This window comes from Chelonoidis abingdonii, chromosome 2 (genome assembly GCF_003597395.2).
Source record: "Chelonoidis abingdonii isolate Lonesome George chromosome 2, CheloAbing_2.0, whole genome shotgun sequence".
Lineage (NCBI taxonomy): Eukaryota > Metazoa > Chordata > Testudines > Testudinidae > Chelonoidis > Chelonoidis abingdonii.
In genome coordinates, this window is record NC_133770.1 from 116,890,614 (window position 1) to 116,909,419 (window position 18,806).

At 46.2% G+C, this 18,806-nt stretch overlaps 1 protein-coding gene across 2 annotated transcripts in view; it reads right to left on the minus strand.

Moving 5' to 3' along the window:
• PTPN3 (protein tyrosine phosphatase non-receptor type 3) overlaps positions 1-18,806 on the minus strand; it is a 220,112-nt gene that overhangs the window by 13,766 nt on the left and 187,540 nt on the right. For both annotated transcript variants that reach the window (XM_032764588.2, XM_075062630.1), the window contains one exon: positions 189-317. In XM_032764588.2, coding sequence (XP_032620479.1) covers positions 189-317 — 129 coding nt within the window. The remainder of the gene's footprint in view (positions 1-188; positions 318-18,806) is intronic.

An 18,806-nucleotide genomic window follows, 5' to 3' on the forward strand; every position in this document is an offset into this window, starting at 1 on the left:
GATCTTCAGAATTGTATGGTTTTTGGGGCATCCCTAAAGAAAATGAATCTAAATGCACTGGTTCATGTAATACCTATAATATATATACAATTTGACAATATTTAGTTATATTTCTCACTACAGCGAAACCAAAACAAAACGACACTCACTCCCAAAAGCAAAAGGCCACACTACAGAAAAGCACTCACCTCAATATTTGTAATCACCATTTCTCTAAAAACATAGGCAATAGTACAATCTTCAGATTGACACTTGACACGAAAGTTGCCATACTCCATTATATCTGGTGGATCAGGCCAATACTGATGACATTTGGTCTGCAAAGAAAAGAAAGTACAAGCCATGAGTTTACAATTAATACATTTTCTCATTTGAACAGGGCATCTATGTGACCCAACTCTCTCTTCCTACGTTAACATTCAGAGAGCTCAGTGATGTTATTTATAACTGTTCTGGTGTGTTTTGTGGAATGTGTGCATCTGTACCTGAGAACAGCTTGACATATTGGGCCTGATTCTCCACGGCCTTGTGTAGTCATTTACACCCGTGCAAAGTGCATGCTGAATGCCAAAGTTGTGATCCTCACATTCCCTTTACACAGGTGTCAGTGAATGACTACAGTGTACGAACTGGTGGAGAAACAGACCCATCACATCTAATGGCATTATTGAATACCTTTAATCCTCAGTGCCTGCTTTCTGAGATTTAAAACCCCCCACGACCACTGAGCAATCAAATTTTTGCTGATCATGGGATAATAGCAGAGTTTCTGTAAAAATACAACCCAAGTTTTTGTTGAGTCAGTGAAATTCTTGTTTTACAAAAATGTGGTCTGAGCTAACAGATATTTTAATTTTCGTTTTTTGAAATCTCACAGGAACATATAGTAATTTTTTTTCAAGTGAACAACAATCTTTTGAAATAATATCAATTTAATATTACAAATCATGGGTGTACACAGATACAAAAATGGAGACTGGCCTTGAAGACTGGATCAGAATGTCAAACTTCAGTGTTGTTCCCATGGGTCAAAATAACTAATGACAAGATTTTTTTTTTTTTTAACTTTAATAATGTGCCATTTTGACCTTTGCATATAGTTTTGCAAGTTTTAGGAGGCATTAAGGTTGAGTGGGCAGCATAAATTAGCGGGATTACAGTGGGGATTGGCAAGTGGAAGCGAATGCTACATTAGTGAACTAGGATAACAGTTTCTTTGTTTTGGAGAGCAAAAGCACTGCAGCTCATTTTAATGAGCTGAAAAGGCTTTTGCCAGGAGCACGCTGGAACAAGTACGTTTAATGCGTGATTTACACTGGAGGAGCAGTTTTCAAAGAGGATGCTGATTTTTCATTTGTATGACAAATATCAAGATATTTACTTTTAGTCACATGATCCTTTTCCAGAGGGTGGGGATGGGGGAGTGAAGATAAATAACATGTATTTGGTGACTTATCAAAACTAATTACAAAATTTATGCCAGAGGTCAAACAGACTTGAAGGGTTAGGAGTATCAGAAATGAAAGTCTTCAAATATGAGGGATGTTTTTTCAAGAATGCAAAGTACAGATTCTAGAACAATAATGTTAAATCTTTTCAGCCTGAGAGCCAAGCATATTTCAGCAACATCAAGGGACCACATTCAATACACTGGGGCAGATCCTCTGCCCTGTTCTGCTCCCTTTGTGTCACTGAGACTTTGTTAAAGGACTTTAGCTCTTTTTGCCAGTGGGAGTAACTTAGCATAGACTATCAGAAAACTGAAGTCTTTGTCTTTGGCCGTAGACCAAGGTTGCATAAATGGATGATTGAATAGTACAGGTTTTAACCCCATTTAGGTTTTAACCCCATTTGGGTGTTTGTTTGTACATATAATGGCCAATGGGACAAACTATCAAGGAGATAAAGAAGAAAGCCCTAAGATCTATACAAGCAGTGCTGCACTTCACTCGCGTCCATGGGGGCAGTCTAATCACTTCAGCTCTTAGAGTTCTCAGGGCTAAAGTCTGTGCCGAAATACTACATGGTGCAAAAATACAGGGCTAAAAGAATACTAGCGAGTTAGATGTTGTGTCAAACACATTTTTAAGGAAATGTTCAGCCTCTCAAATTACACCCGACTTGTTTTACTCAGGGCAGAGGTAGGGGAATGTATTATTTCGACCAAAGCCAATGCCTTTATACTAATTATTGGCTCCGTATTTGGCACATGAATCAACGATGCCTTCCAAGGTTATGTCTGGAAGAACAGCTCAGCAAGCTACATACTCAACAAGTTCACCATCCCTCCATTCTTTGGGCTTTTTGGAACTTGACTTGGTTAGGACTGTAAGCAGAAGGGTAAAAACCTTAACTAAGCTCAGAGCAAAAGATATCTGTAACCCCTGGATGTAGCACACAATAAATATGTCTTCTTGTCTTTCTCAGTTAAAGAATATTCACAGATATGAGAAATATTTGGATACTTTGAATAGTACATTAAGGATGGCTTGTTATAATTGGGACTTACAAATTTACCCTAATTATGAGCTCAACTGTGAAAAGTGAAAGTTCCTAAAATGTCACAATAACTAATAAAGACAAATGTTAATGGGAAAAAGTGCAAAAAAAAAAAAAAAAAAAAAAAAAAAAAAAAAAAAAAAAAAAAAAAAAAGACAAAACGACTAAATATGTCCAAACAAAAAGGCCTCCTAATATAACTCACGGACAGCGTTAAACTCATGCTTGGTAAACAAGGGAAGTGTGGAAAAGACGGTTACTCACCTTTGTAACTGTTGTTCTTCGAGATGTGTTGCTCATATCCATTCCAGTTAGGTGTGCGCGCGCCATGTGCACATTCGTCAGAAGACTTTTTACCCTAGCAACACTCGGCGGGTCGGCTGGGCGCCCCCTGGAGTGGTGCCGCTATGGCACCAGATATATACTTCAGCCGACCGGCCACCCTTCAGGTTCGGTCTTCTTGTCGGCTACTCTGTACAGTGGGGAAGAAGGGTGGGTTTGGAATTTTGGATATGGAGCAACACATCTCAAAGAACAACAGTTACAAGGTTGAGTAAACCGTCTTTTTCTTCTTCGAGTGATTGCTCATTATCCCATTCCAGTTAGGTGGATTCCCAAGCCTCACCTAGCCGGAGGGTGGTCAGCAGTGTGAGAGTGGGCAGCGTGCAGAACCGCTAAGCTAACAGGTCTGCATCATCTCTAGACTGTTGGACCAGAGCATAGTGCGAAGCAAAGGTGTGGACCAATGACCAGGTCGCTCCGCGACATATCTCTTAGATAGGCACGTGGGCCAGGAAGGTGGCTGATGAAGCCTGATGCTCTGGTAAATGCGCAGGAGAAATGGCCCGAAGGGACATGAGCAGTCATAGCAGTGTCGTATGCATGCCGTTACCCAAGAGGAGATCTCTGGGAGAGAGACTGGTAGACCTTTGCATCCATTCAGCAACTGCCACGAATAGCTGGGGGGGGATTCTTCCAGAAGGGCTTCATCCGGAAAAAAACTCAATATAAAAGCGAATTGCCCTTACGGACATCTACCTGAGCCGAGTGTAACTGCTGCTCCCGCCAAGAAGAAAGTGAGGCATTTGGAAAGAAGACGGGAGGAAGATGTCCTGGTGGTATGGAAGGCCGACACTACCTTAGGGAGGGAATGCCGGATGAGGTCGCAACTGTACCTTGTCCTTGTGAAAGACAGTATACGGTGGGTCCACCGTAAGCGCTCGAAGTCGAGACCTTCTGGCCGATGTAGTGTAATGGCCACTAGGAAGACTCTCTTCCCACGAAGGTACAGGAGTGAGCAAGTCGCCAATGCGTCAATGGTGGATGCATAATCTGCTTAGGACTAAGTTGAGGTCCCAGGTGGGGGAAGGCCGGCGTACTGGGGTAGAGGCACTCCAGGCCTTAAGAAAATCTAATACTACAAGGGTGTGAAAACACAGGAGTGGCCATTTCTCCAGGATGGAATGTGGAGAAATAGCCGCCAAGTGCAGCCCTCAGAGAAGATACTTGCCAGGCCTATTTGCTTAAGAGACCAGAGGTAGTCCAAAACAGTGGGGATCGAGACCTCAGAAGGAGTAACATTCTGCGTTGTACACCAGCAGGAGAAATGCTTCCACTTGGCCAGGTAACGTGGACCGAGTGGAAAAGCTTTCTGCTACTTAGAGTAATATGCTGTACCGGAGCGGAACAGCGGAACTCCGATGTGTTCAGCCATGCAGGAGCCACGCCGTGAGGTGAAGGGCCCGTAGGTCCGGGTGGCGAAGACTGCCGTGGTCCTGCGTTATGAGGTCTGGAAGGAGTGGCAGGGTAACTGGGCTGGCCATGGACAGGTTGAGCAGTGTGGTGTACCATTGTTGTCTGGGCCACACTGGAGCAATCAGGATTAGATGCGCTCTGTCCCTGCAGAGTTTTATTAGGACCTTGTGAACCAGAGGGAATGGCGGGAAGGCATAGAGCAGGTGGTGCCTCCAAGACATGAGGAATGCGTCCGTGATCGATCCCAGTGAAAGACCCTGGAAGGAGCAGAACGCTTGGCATTTCCTGTTCGTGCGAGAGGCGAACAGGTCTATGACGGGAAAACTCCACCTCTGGAAGATCGAATGAATAACTTCCGGTCTTATCGACCATTCGTGACAGAGGACGGATCTGCTCAGCTGATCCGCCAGAGTGTTCCGAATCCCTGGGAGAAAGGACGCTACCAGGTCTATTGAGTGGGCTATGCAGGAGTCTAATGGTCTCTTGACACAGGGGAGAAGAGCGAGTCCCTCCCTGTTTGTTGATATAATACATGGCCGTTGTGTTGTCTGTAAACACTGAGACACAATGGCCGTGAAGATGGTGCTGGAATGCCTGGCACACGAGGCGGACTGCTCTCAGCTCTCGGACGTTTATGTGGAGCGTCGGCTCCTGCGATGACCAAAGGCCCTGGGTACGAAGGTGACCGAGGTGAGCCCCCCAACCGAGAGATGACGCATCTGTCATCAGGGATAGCGAGGGCTGTGGTGGATGGAACGGTAGCCCTGCACACACCAGGGAGGGAGTTAGCCACCAGTCAAGGGAGCGTAAGGTGCTCGGGGGAACGGTCACCAGAATGTCTATTGGGTCCCTGCCCAGATGGTAGACCGAACTGAGCCACGTTTGAAGGGGCCGGAGGCGGAGCCTGGCATATTTGGTCACATAAGTACAGGCGGCCATGTGGCCTAGTAGGCCGAGACACGTGCGAGCCGAGGTGGTCGGGGAGATCTGCAGACCTCGAATGATTGCCGTGATCTTCTGGAAACGTGGCTGAGGTAAGTAGACCCTGGCTCGAGTGGAGTCCAGGGTTGCCCCTATGAAGTCCAGCCTTTGTGTGGGAACCAGTGTGGACTTATCTGCATTGAGGAGCAGCCCCAACCGGGAGAATAGATCCGTGATTATGTCCACGTGCTGTTTGACCTGAGTCTGGGAAGTTCCTTTGACGAGCCAGTCGTCCAGATACGGGAATACATGTATCTGCTGCCGGCGGAGGTGGGCGGCGACGACGGCCATACACTTCGTAAACACCCTTGGGGCCGTGGAGAGGCCAAAGGGGAGGACAGTGAATTGGAAGTGCTGGTGATTGGCTACAAAGCGAAGATTCCTCCTGTGTGGAGGGAAGATGGGGATGTGGAAGTATACGTCCTTCATGTCATGGGCGGCATACCAGTCTCCAGGATCTAAGAACGGGATAATAGTCCCCAGGGAGACCATGCAGAACTTCAACTTGACCATAAATTTGTTGAGGCCTCGTAGGTCTAGGATAGGCCTGAGGCCTCCCTTGGACTTGGGGATCAGAAAGTAGCGGGAGTAAAACCCTTTCCCCTTCTTATCTGGTGGTACCTCCTCTATTGCTCCTGCGGTGAGGAAAGACTGCACCTCTTCTAAGAGGACTTGCTCGTGAGAGGGGTCCCTGAAGAGGGACTGGGTTGGGGGGTGGGAAGGCGGGGTTGAAACAAACTGGAGGTGGTATTCTTGTTTTACCATGCGTAGGACCCAGATGTCTGAAGTCAACTGGGACCACGCTGGGAGGAAGTAGGAGAGACGGTTGGAGAAGGGAGGAGAAGGATCCTGTCTGAAACTGGTACACCGTCCTCGTGCGTACCTTCAAAAGGTAGACTTTGGCCCCGGAGGTGCTTTTGGGGGGCCATGGTTTTGACCTGCTTGGGGCCCGGACTGGCGTCTACGGCCACCCCACCCGCGCCTTCTGTTGAAGTCTTGTCTGTGCCGGGGCACAAAGTACTGCCGGTGGGGTTGAGGCCAGAAGGGTCTGCGTTGAGTCACAGGCATATGCATGCCCAACGAACGCATGATGACCCTGTTGTCCTTTAAACTCTGTAACCTGGGGTCGGTCTTTTCAGCGAATAGCCCCTTGCCATCAAAGGGTAAGTTCTGGATGGTGTATTGGAGCTCGGGTGGCAGGTTGGAGACCTGGAGCCATGAGATATGCCTCATGGTGATACCTGAGGCCAGAGCTCTGGCTGCCGAGTTGGCCGCATCGAGAGAAGCCTAGAGGGAGGTTCTAGCCACCTTCTTCCCTTCTTCAAGGAATGCGGCAAATTCCTGGTGAGAATCCGGGGGTAGTAGTTCTGTGAATCTACCCACCTCCGCCCAGGTGTTGTAGTTATAATGGCTCAGGAGAGCCTGCTGATTGGCCACCCAGAGCTGAAGGGTGCCTGCCGAATACACCTTGCGGACCTACACCAGTAGGTCCATCCGCCTAGCCTCCTTTGATTTGGGGGCTGGCGCCTGTTGGCCACGGCATTCCCTTTCATTGACCGATTGGACAACTAATGAGGAGGGAGGAGGATAGACATATAAATATTCGTACCCCTGGGAGGGTACCATGTATTTCCTCTCAACTCCCTTTGCTGTAGGGGGGATGGAGGCTGAGGACTGTCATAAGGTGTCAGCAGTGGCCTGGATGGTCTTGATGAAAGGCAAAGCCACCCTAGTGGGGGCATCTGCTGACAGGATGCTCACAACTGGGTCCTCGATCTCTGGGACCTCTACTGGAAGATTGATGTTGAGCGCTACCCTCCTAAGGAGGTCCTGATGGGCTCTGAGGTCTATCGGCGGGGGACCTGATGATGAGGTCCCTGCCATTGCCTCATCTGGAGAGGAAGAGGATGAAACGCCGGGGATGAGGGGGTCCTGAATGGCCTCTTTGCTCATGGGTTGGTTCCTGCTCCAGTGGTACCGGGGACACTGGTGAGATGGAATCATCTGCTCCTCTGTCCCACTGGAGGGGGGAACGGCTAATGGTGGGCCTCTGGAGCTCGATTGCTCTGAGGAGGCGGTAGCAGGTCCTGGACCAACAGAGCACTTGGGCCTGTGGTATGCCCAGTAGACCGACCTCCTGTGAAGACCCCGGTAGGTCACCTCCGTATCTCGTTCTGGTGATAATAACTGTCGCGCATTGGGAGGACACTTGACGTTTGCCTGGATGGCCATGGGAGAGCAGATGAAACCTTGGGCTGAAGGTTCCGATGGACCTCGTCCCCCTTATAACGGGACTGAGCCGGGTACATAATGTACGTGTGAATCGAGATCGGGACTGCGACCAGCCAGTGCCGGAGGTCCGACAAGACATCTCGAGTTCCTGCTTTTGAAATGGTCCGAGCGGTAGGTGCCTGATCGGTCCGAGAACTAGAGGGTGGCCGCAGATATGTAGGTGAGAAGGTGGGTATCCGCCGTGCCGCGAGTCTGACCACTGTGCTGTGTAGGAAGACGGTGCCGGGCGGCGAGCGGTGTCAAGAGTGGGAGTGTCGTCTCAACCGGGAGCGGCCTGCGGGACCGGATCTTCTGAGCGGTGCCGTCCCGCTGAGCCCGACAGGACTGTGGTCCTAGTCAGGGTCGGCTTACCCAGAGATTGGCATTACCCGCCACCAGCGGTCACCGATGCCAGGGGTAGAGGCAGTGCCGAATCGTTAAGGCGAATTATCGTCTCTCGCCGCCAAAAATGCCTCTGGGTGGGTGCATTGGTGAGCTCTACCGCCGGTACGCGGCCGGGGAGCTATTCAGGCACAGGACTCGACGGCCATACCATGGGACGGAATCCAACGGTGCCGATTTTAGTCTGTGCCGCGGCGTGGGTATCAGACCGGCGGTCATTCTGGGTTGCCTCTCTTGGCTGCGATTGTTGGGTGTGCCCAAAGCAGCAGGGTCTTGCCTTCTTCCAACCTCGTGGAGACGGAGCAATCGTGAGCCGACTTTCTGGTGCCTCAGGTGCAGCCTTGCGTGCCGGAGTCTTTAGGCGCGTACCGGTCGATCCAGGTCCTAGGGGTGCTTCTGCTCACAGCTGACCAGTGCTAGGTGCCGAAGGTGGCGGTGTCAGAGGCGCCTCCATGAGAGCTGTTTCAGTCTGATGTCCCGCTCCTTTTTAGTTTGCGCTTGGAAGCCTTGCAAATAGACACTTAGCTGTTAGTGCGATTCTCGAGCACTTCAAACAGAGTTGTGTGGGTCTCTGTTGGCATTGGCTGTGACAGGCCGAGCCCGTTGAAGCCCAGTGAGCGGGCATGTAGCACTGGCACGGGTGTGGGAAGGGGCTACGCCCCTGAGCCCCGCTAACTAGTACTAAAACTAACTATACTAGAGCTTCAACTAATTCTAATATCTACAAGAAGAACAACTATGTACACAGTAACCACGAGACCCGAGTAGCTAGGGAAGGTGGAGGTCAGCTAAGCCGCACTCCACTGTTCCAATGACCGACACGCGGTGTAAGAAGGAACTGAAGGGTGCCGGGTCGGCTGGGGTACATATCCGGTGCCATAGTGGCGCCACTCCAGGGGGCACCCAGCCGACCCGCCGAGTGTTGCTAGGGTAAAAAGTCTTCCGACGAACGTGCACGCGGCTCGCGCACACCTAACTGGAATGGATATGAGCAATCACTCGAAGAAGAACTAGAAACTAATGAACCAAAATTGTTGTGTCAGAAATTAGGTCTAACTGGTGGAAAAATAATGAGGGCATGGGCTATTCCACTCCATTCTGGGGACCTTAAAGGAAGAGATTTTGGAAAACAAAGCGGCTACTGGAGTGAGCTTTACCCTCATGGCAGCCACCTCTACTGTCTCCTGGGACAAGGGCCGTCCCTAGGATGGTGCGGGTCTGGAACATAGGCATCGAGTTTCTAATCTGCTGGGGGATGCTTACCCCTGGCTCTGTCCAGGCTCTGCCTCCACTCCACTCTTTCCGCCAAGGCCCCACTCTGACCCTGCCCTCACTCCCACCCAGTTCTGCCCTCCTCTCACTTCCCCCTCAGTACCTCCTGATGTCACGAAACATCTGATTTGTGGCAGGCACTAGGCGCTGAGAGGGAGGGGGAGATCGGCTGATTGGTGGGCAGGAGGGGGAAGTTTTGGTAGGGGGAGTTCCTCCTCTCCGCCACCCTCCTGCGCATCCCCATTCGCCACCTCACCCCACTTTCCCAGGGTGTTTGCAGTAACTGGTTATTGGTTTCCCAGCTTTTCCTCTTTTCCCTCTCTCCTAGGTTTCCATGGATGGCTGCGTGGGAAAGGAATGCCATCTTTTGCAGGATCTCTCCTAAATGCAGGCAAAGCCCGTCAAGCTCCTCCTGCTTTCCTTCAACATAACTGAAAAAGACCCCCCCAAAAAGGGTATTACTAAGGCAGGCTGGGATTATGTCAATTCAACGGTTTCCCTCAGCAGATCCCACAGTGAAGAGCTCTAGTGGAAGTTAAAGTTGTTTAAAGCTCACTGCAAAAATGCTGAAAGAGGACAGAACTATATATCCTCTTCTGGTATGAATCTTTCATCAGGTGGATGCAGAGGGCTTAGCTGGTGCAGGGAGGTATGGTTAATATATACCAGGGAGATCTTTCCTGAGTCTAGCCTTCAGTTTAGTTAAAGTTGTTTTCAAAAGATTTTTCAAGTTGAAACATTACAGTTTCTTAGCAACAACACTGCTGTAGAGTGCATGCAGTGCTTTTGAATTACTCAAGACAGCCTGGTTATGTTTCTCTAAAGCATTCTGATTAGGTTTTAATTTAGGTTAAGCCACTTACATATCTTAAAATTTTCTTCTCTCTTAGTAATTGCAAATAAGGTTATACATCTAAAAGCTCCTTTATACGTATGTACATATATACCTCCACAACCAAAAATCATCTCTCATATAGATGAGCGAGCACATATTTCTGAACAACTTCTCCTTTGGGAGAAGAGCGCTAATCACAGAAAATTAAGCTATGGCATTATCATCACTACAACTCTAATACCTCATTGATTCAATCATATTTTATTTTGTGCCAGTTGGTTTGAACACCCCATAAAATAAGTAAAATGATAACAATTATTTCTGGCATGTTTTTAATGAAATGCTTATACATTCTCTCTCATCATGTCCCTGAAACATTCACAGTTTGGATCTGAGCTTGTAGACAAAGAAATCATTGTAAGAATACTCTTCCCTATTCTGATTGTATTTAAAACCCTAGCAACCATAAAAATGAAATGTGTATCAAGTCTTGCAAAATCTTTTAGAGGTTTCCACAAAATAAAACAATTCCTTCCTACTGGGAAAAAGACTTCAAATCTCCCAATAAATTTTGAATTTGATAGTTCTACTTTTCCCATTAGCACTGTGAACCAACAGTTCTCTACGTTCTCACTGATCCATATCCTGTAGTCTCTTTTAAGGTGAGTGGCATATTTATTATTTAAATTTTCCAAAACTGCCTCGTTTTAAGTTTATAACACTTGTATGAAACTAGAATAATGTATATGAAATTTCAAAGTGTACTGATGATTTTCTGCACTAAACATTAATTAGGGTTTGCATTAAAAATACCACATTTGAAGAAACTTCAGAAATACCATTAAAACAACATTTTGGGTGAAAGATTTGGCATGACAAATTATTAATTGCCTAAGTCAGTTTCTAGTCAATGGAAGCCCTGCTTAAATGCGGACTAATTAAGAACTGCAAAATTTCAACGAACATGGCTAAACATTTATCTTAATAGAGCAGTTTACATGGTTCAGCCAATAAACAGCTGTCAATAAACTACTTGGAATAGTTTAAGAATTCCATGAAAGTTTTTTCCTCATCCACTCTATATAGTAAAATGATTCTCTCCAATTTTCTGTATGGCTAACAACATTATCTGGACTTTCTGAGAGATGAGTGAAGGAGATACACCCCACAGACTAACTCCCTTCCCTGTTGAGAAGAGAACAGCAGCTCTAAAATGGCCAGTGAGCTGCTGAATGGTTATGATCATGTTTAAGTGTCAGTTTCTTCAAGACAGTACAGAGTTAAAAAGTGAAATATTGGAAAATTTCAGGGAGATAACTATTATCAGAATCATGGGTATTTTGTCACTATTTGAACAGTATTTAATTACCTTACTGCTACATTTTCTAAAGGATTTTGATCCTTCTCTTCTAGTAACAATTTTTTTTTTATAATCAAAAAAGAGCAATTCCCTATATCTCTTGATAAATCAGCTTTTTCAGGCACTGAGATTAAGTTTACATCTTCATGTGATCAGAAATATGTAATTCAAATGGTTTGGGAGAATGAGAGAAATAGTTTGTTCACTAGAATTTCTCCTCCCCTCATATTATAAGGGCCACTCAAACTAGATATAAGAAAGTACTTTGGGCTTTCTTCTCATAGGGCTGAGATTGCTGCCCAAGCCTTTTCTGCTTCCATTTTTTTCCCGTTAAGACAAGGATATAGAAAGATCAGAATCCAATATTTTATATATATATACACACACACGAAAAAGCTTTGCCATCTCGCATGAAAAAAAGATGATGATTTAGGTTATTTGGAAGCTAGTTCTGATAAATTATTTGGCCTATGAAAGGATCTGTGTTCAGCTCAGTGATTATTAAAACAGCACTTACACCTTTGGGAAAAATGTATAACAACTTTAATTCATAAACATCATATACCTTAGATATTCAAGCTATACATTCACTTTGTTTCCCTCAAGATTTTCCTGATGACATTTTCTTCTACCAAACATTTTTAAAATATACCCCAAAGACTTCCAAATAGCCATACTTGGTTAATAATTTGATGTACTGTTTTTTAAAAAACTTTCGCCAAAAAACAGCATGAAAGAAGGCATCGATTTTAATGGCATTTAAACAAGCCCCACTCCCACATCTCCAAAACTACCCTTAGCTGAATTTACTGAAAATTATTTTAAAATAATCAGTTAGTAACAAGACTTTCAAAAGAGGTAGTGATCAAAGTGCCTGCTAACAACGTTAGACTGAGATTTATTTACAGGTCAGAAAAGAGTGAACAGCACAACCAAAACATGTGATTACCTTTTAAGCAGACTCAGAAAAGCATCACAATGAAAAAGACTTTACCACATTTATTGTCCTTAGGAAAAGGAACAGTCCAGCATTGATGCGGACATGGAAATCATGAGACAGACACCACAACATGGACAAATGTGAAGACTGTAACTTTATTAAAAGCCAGTGGGGAACCACTCCCGAATGATCTAGCAAGGCTGTTTCACCGTAAATTTCAACTGGGCATAGGGGTGGGAATGAAGGCAGTGTCCCTTTTACACCCTCCTGCCTGGTTGGGATGCTGGCTGGAAGCCAGATCCCCAACCACTTCCCCTGCTCCACTCAGGAGGCTGCAGAAATGAGATGAGGAAAGCCACATGCTGCACAACACACAGGGGCAGCTCCAGGCACCAGCATGCCAAGCGTGTGCCTGGGGCGGCAAGCCACAGGGGGCGTTCTGCCGGTCGCCACGAGGACGGCAGGCAGGTTGCCTTCGGCAGCATGCCTGCAGAGGGTCCACTGGTCCTGCGGCTTTGGTGGACCTCCCACAGGCGTGCCGCCGAATCCGCGGGACCGGTGACCTCCCGCAGGCAAGCCGCCGAAGGCAGCCTCCCTGCCGTGCTTGGGGCGGCAAAATACCTAGAGCCGCCCCTGACAACACATGTAGGCATGCCCAGCTCTGCACAATGTTGTACTCTGGGCCCATACTCAAAGCAGCCTTTCGTGTTACAGGGACCTTACATTGGACCCTATTTAACCAACTGACCCCACTGGAACCCATCAAAGTTGCAACAATGTACTTTAACCCCATCCCCCAAGCATGGCCGGATTTAGGCCTATTCCATCAATTCCCCAGAATTGGGCCCCGCGCCTATTCCTCCTTCCCTGGCTAGAGGTGCCTTTTTAATTTTTACTCACATGGCGGCACTCCGGGTCTTCGGAGGCACTTCGGCGGTGGGTCCTTCAGTGCTGCCGAAGACCTGAAGCGAGTGAAGGATCCGCCGCTGAAGTGCCGCCGAAGACTCGGAGCACTGCCCGGTGAGTACAAGCCCCACGTGTTTTTTTAGCTGTGTTTTTTTGTTTGTTTGTTTGTTTTTTAGTCATCCCTGCTGGGGCCCCGTCGAAACTGTTTGAATTGGGCCCCGCACTTCCTAAAGCAGGCCCTGCCCCCAGGTGGACTTCTGATGCTGGATGGAAAGTGAAAACCACCCCCACAGCAATTTGCCACTTGGGGAAAGTCCCTTCCAGACCCCAAATAAAGTTTGACAGTCAGCCTAGCCTCCTGAGTAAGACTGCAGCTGGAACAGAGCCCCCGTGGCTATTTGCCACCAGCAAGAGCAAGCAGATGTCATCACCTCTCCTGCCCCTGCAGGCAAGAACCAAATCAGCTGGCCCCTCATAGCCCTGTAGTTCAGTGGCAGCAGGACTGGGCGGGGCAGGCTCCATTGATGTATGCTATGAGGAAGCCCATCCTGTGATACAGGGCAGTGGAGGGAAGGAACGACAAGCACCTGCCCCATCCCTCATATGTGCATGGAGCAGGGAGAGGAAGGGGGAGCACAAGTAGCACTGCCTCAGTTGCTCCTGCTTGCGATTTCCTTTTTTCCCCTTTCACCCAGAAGAGGAAGGAAAAAAGATACTCCATCATCTCCATCAAAGATGCACCTCGGCTAGTGAAGTGAGCATTACCCGATATAATATTCCATGCCACTAGCAGTTGTGCCTATTTAAATTTTTCATACCAATGAATTTTTCATACCAATGAATTCTCTTTGTTTTTCCATGTGATCATTCTTCATATTTTTAAATGTAAAATCATTAAAATCAGAATGGGGTTTATAAATGTTGATCATGAGAATTGTGTAAGAAAACTAGCAGAGGCACACTCAGATAAAATGATTGGGGTATCTGAAAAGAATCATCCTTCATGCCTGATGGGGAAAACTGAGTTAAGAAACTGGAAAAACCGATGAGCAACTTTGATTCACATAAATGAGAATGTGTCAGTTGTAGAACATATGAATATTTCTTTTTGAAGTAAAACATGTAAGACTGAACTAGAAAAAAAATCCTCCCCATAAATAATTAATTATGCCTCAATTTACAGGCTGAATTTAGGAACCAAGGGCCAAAATCACTCCTGTTGATACAGGAAAGTGAAAGTTGCCTTCTGTGGTCCAGAGGGGTTTCATGCAAGGGTACATCTCTCAATTGCCAGGCTTGCCAGTGTGTGATACAAGCAATCGCAATGAGCGACAAACTATAGAAATGTGGAACACCTGTGGTTTGTCATGCCATAAGTGACATTTATAAAGGTTGTTAACTATAACACCAAGAGAAAAGGCTTTTTTTCTCATTGTGTGAATTAAATAAGTTACTTTTTTTTTTTTTTAAAGAAAACTAAGAAAATAAATTCCATCAAATGCAGTCATAAGGACCCCTCCCCTTCGCACCTGCACACACAGGTTGTCAGAAGGGGCTGAATTCTGGACCTTCAGATTCCCGCACAGATCTTTACCCTTGAAGCTACAGGATTATCTTTTTTTTTTTTTTTTTTTTGCAGTCCAGCCTCTAGGGAGGAATGTGATGCATATTTAAGCAGCAAGCTACACAACTATTGGGTAGAAAGAAACAAAGTTGGAATCAGGACTCCTGGGTTCTATCTCTGTCTGAAGGGCAATGGTGTTTAATGGTTGGAGTGGTATGAATGACAGAAGGAGTGTAGTGTCACCACCCATCTAATTGAAGGGATTAAGTGCCGTGGAAAACACTGTACTGAAAGAAACTATGTTGGTGAGACATTCCTTGAATATCTGAGGATTCTGTAAAGAAATATCTAATCTGTTTAAACACATTTTCACCTTGTAGATATCTGTAATTAACTGCCATCATTTTAACAGACAGAAACAGAACAAATCTAAATGCTTTGCAGGGTCCTCATCCATTGTGCCCATCAAAGAAGCACTATCAAAATATCTGGGGAGATGCAAGACAGCTGTGTGTGGCCAAATCATCTTAGTCTAAAAAGCAGGAAATTGTATTTATGAATGCAGTTTCTGACTCTCTGGAGAAGCCTGGCTGAGCTGCAGTGGTGAGTACATGCAAGCAACTGGAGGGAAGACAATCCAATAACTTATTTCTATTTGATCCATTAAAAAAATGAAGTAGGATTTCCAACAGTGTTAGATCAGTATGTGTCAATCTGGTGCTCTCTATCCACACACACAGATACATTATAAATTATAAATATTCTCACTATATTTTATATGTTAAAATATTACAGGTGAAGTTTTTAGTGCCACTTATAGTTAAGTTTCCCTCAGCCTTTCCAATATAAGACCCTGCTTTCAGTTGCTTATAACTTTTACTAACTATTAGGACTGAAATATTTCATACTGACTGCTTGCCTCAGGCTTCTGTTTTTTAATTTCAACTGAAATAATTCAGTCATTTCTGAAAATGAAATTACAGGAAATACATTTTGTCCATGTTAAAAAAACAAACGTACAGCATTTCATTGAGGCTGGTGCCTATGTGCTTCGAGGGAGGGCTTGTAATTTAGCATGGAGTGGTCCTGGTGTCAGATGTGCTTTTTTAACCAAAAATATTGCCCAAATTTGGCTAACTTCCAGGCCCCCAAAAAGTCGCAATTCACACATGCTCAGTGGAGACTGGTTAGAGTTTGGCAACTGAATTCTCTAAGATTCCATATGCATTGGGCATTCTAAAGCCCAGGGCTTGCAGTACTTTCTTCACAATGGCGCCTCTGGACAGCTGGGTGGCAGGCATTATAACAGAGCAGGGAGATTGTCCTGCGCTTTTCCTGCTGTAGGCAGCCTGGACAAGGAGAAAGCCACCTAACTAGAATGCGGAAGAGTGTGGAAAAAGGGGGAGACATGGGAAGGAGGAGACAACAGAGGACGGGGGAAGTAGGGAGAACCTGGAACTGAACACTGGTGTCCTGAGTGTCTACATTTCTCAGCTGTCACTACATATCTGTGAAACCCACTGGCTAACTGTGTCTCTCATCCCCCTCAAGTGTTTGGTCCACAAAAAGGAGAGCAATCTTACCAGTTATTCCATTAGCTCAGGCAATGGAGATCTGTGCTTTGGATTTAAAGGTACAGATGTTACTGGTGACCTAAGCTAGGGGTCCAAATGGTTTAACATGTTATTTCTGTTTTATGTTTGTTTAAGGAACTTGGAAATTGTATCTGACAGATTACATTAAAAGGTTAAGGTTGTGAAATCAAGCACTCAGAAGTTGGGAAATGCCAATTTAAGGTTGCCCAGGCAAACTTAATTTGCCCCTGCACCCCCCCCCCCCGTGTGTGTAAGCATTATGATACAGTCACATACTACTATGATATGGTTACATATAATTTTTTTTTCTACGGGACCCATTCTTAGTTCAGTGAATGGGTGGCCATCATTGGCACATTCAATACCTTTGTTACTGTATTTATACCAGTTGCAATAAAATTTTGTCCTTGCTAAAGTGTCACAAATCCAAAGTTACTCTTTGAGATGGCAAAACAACTTTTGCCAGAGTTAAGGTTTTTAATTATGCTTCTATGAATGGCTATGTATACTTTACTGTACCTAAGGATCATACTTTAACCTTTATGGCCTTGAGGACTTGTCCTCACTAAGGAATTGAAGAACAAACTCTTAACTCTGTCTTCAGAATTTATAAGTCTGCTCGAACTTCCCTGCCTTCCTTCAGCTGCTCTCACTTACTTCTCAATCAGTGCCTTAAATTGAACCTCCAAATATCCACTCCCAAATAAACAAGCTCCCAAACCAGAATGCCAATTTCAGGAATTGACAGTGCATTGAGAGTTTACTTCAGGAACACAGCTAACGGCTGAGGAGGATTTCTATCAGTAGGAAGGCAGGCAAAAGTCATGACCTGTCCCACCTCCCAGATGCCAGAAAAAAATGGTTACTAATCTTTCATAACTGTTGTTCTTTGAGATGTGTCGCTAATGCCCATTTCATGCTAGGTGTGAGTGTGCCACATACACAGTTGCCAGAGATTTTCCCATTAGTGGCATCCATAGGACTAGCTCTAGTACCATCTGGAGCTGTGCGCATATGTGTCTGCACTCTCTCACTTCCTTCTTGCCAGTAACTCTGACAGAGGGGTTGGAGGGTGGGTCATGGAATGGACACTAAGAACTATATACACTAACTACAATAACTCTGCAATATATGACAGAAAAGTCCAAATCATTGGGAAAGCAGCCTTGCAAGAGCAAGAAGGATCATTCCAGGCAAACTGTCATGGGTAGTAAGAAGGAACTGAGAGGTGTGAGGCTGGCATGGGTCCTTATGCATAGGTGCACGGCTCCAGAGGACGCTAAAGCCGGTCCTACAGATGCCACTAAGGGAAAAATCTCTGGCAACTGTGCACGTGGCGTGCACACATCTAGCATGGAATGGACAGAACATGCACTCAAAGAACAACCTTTACTACTCAGAGCAGTGTTCCCTGTTTGATCTGCCTCTGAATCCTTAAACACAACAAGTTTCTATGTCATCCATTCACTGTCATCCATTCAGGGGTGGGCAAACTATGGCCCAGGGGCTGCACCCGGCTCTCCAGACATTTTAATCCCGTGGCCCATGGGAGCTGCAGGGGTGGTGTCTGCAGATGGACAGTGCAAAGAGCCACCTGGCCATGCCTCCCTGTAGAAGCCAGAGGGGGGACATGCCGCTGCTTCTGGGAGATGCTTGAGGTAAGCGCCGCCCGGAGCCTGAACCCCTGACCCCCTCCTGCACCTCAACTCTCTGCCCCAACCCTGATCCCCCTCCCTCCCTCTGAACACCTTGGTTCCAGACCGGAGCACCCTCCTGGACCCCCAACCCCTCATCCCTAGCCTCAGCCAGAGACCTCACCCCACCCTGAACCCTCAACTCCCAATTTTGTGAGCATTCCTGGCCCACCATACAATTTCAGATGTGGCCCTCAGGCCGAAAGTTTGGCCACCCCTGCACTAGCTGGTCATTTTTTAGAACAGTGGTCCCCAAACTGTGAGGCATAAGACCATTCGGGGGTGCATGGCAGAGCCTGAGCCAGCCCCTGCAGGGGGTAGCAAGGGAGTGCCACCCAGCCCACACTCTGATCCCAGCTCCACCCCAGCTCTGGTCCCAGCCCCAGTCCCAGCCACGGCTTCATTTCCAGCCCCAGCCTCAGCTCTGGGGCCCTGCTTCTGACTGTGGCCTCATTCCCTGAAAAAGTTTGAGGACCACTGTGTTTTAGAAGTAAAGGGATTTTTCACCTCATGCGTATTATAAATTAGGAACTATATTGTACACTGGATATAGAAATATTTGCACCTTTGGATTTCCTATGACTTAGGGAGTCTATGAACTGATTTCAAATCCATAATTTATAGATCAGTTCTCTAACAGATTCTTCAAAGAAGGTTTAAGAAAGGAGTCAAAATATTTTTTCACAGATTCTCAACAACATAAGTAATTTAACTAGACTAAATTTTGGCTGT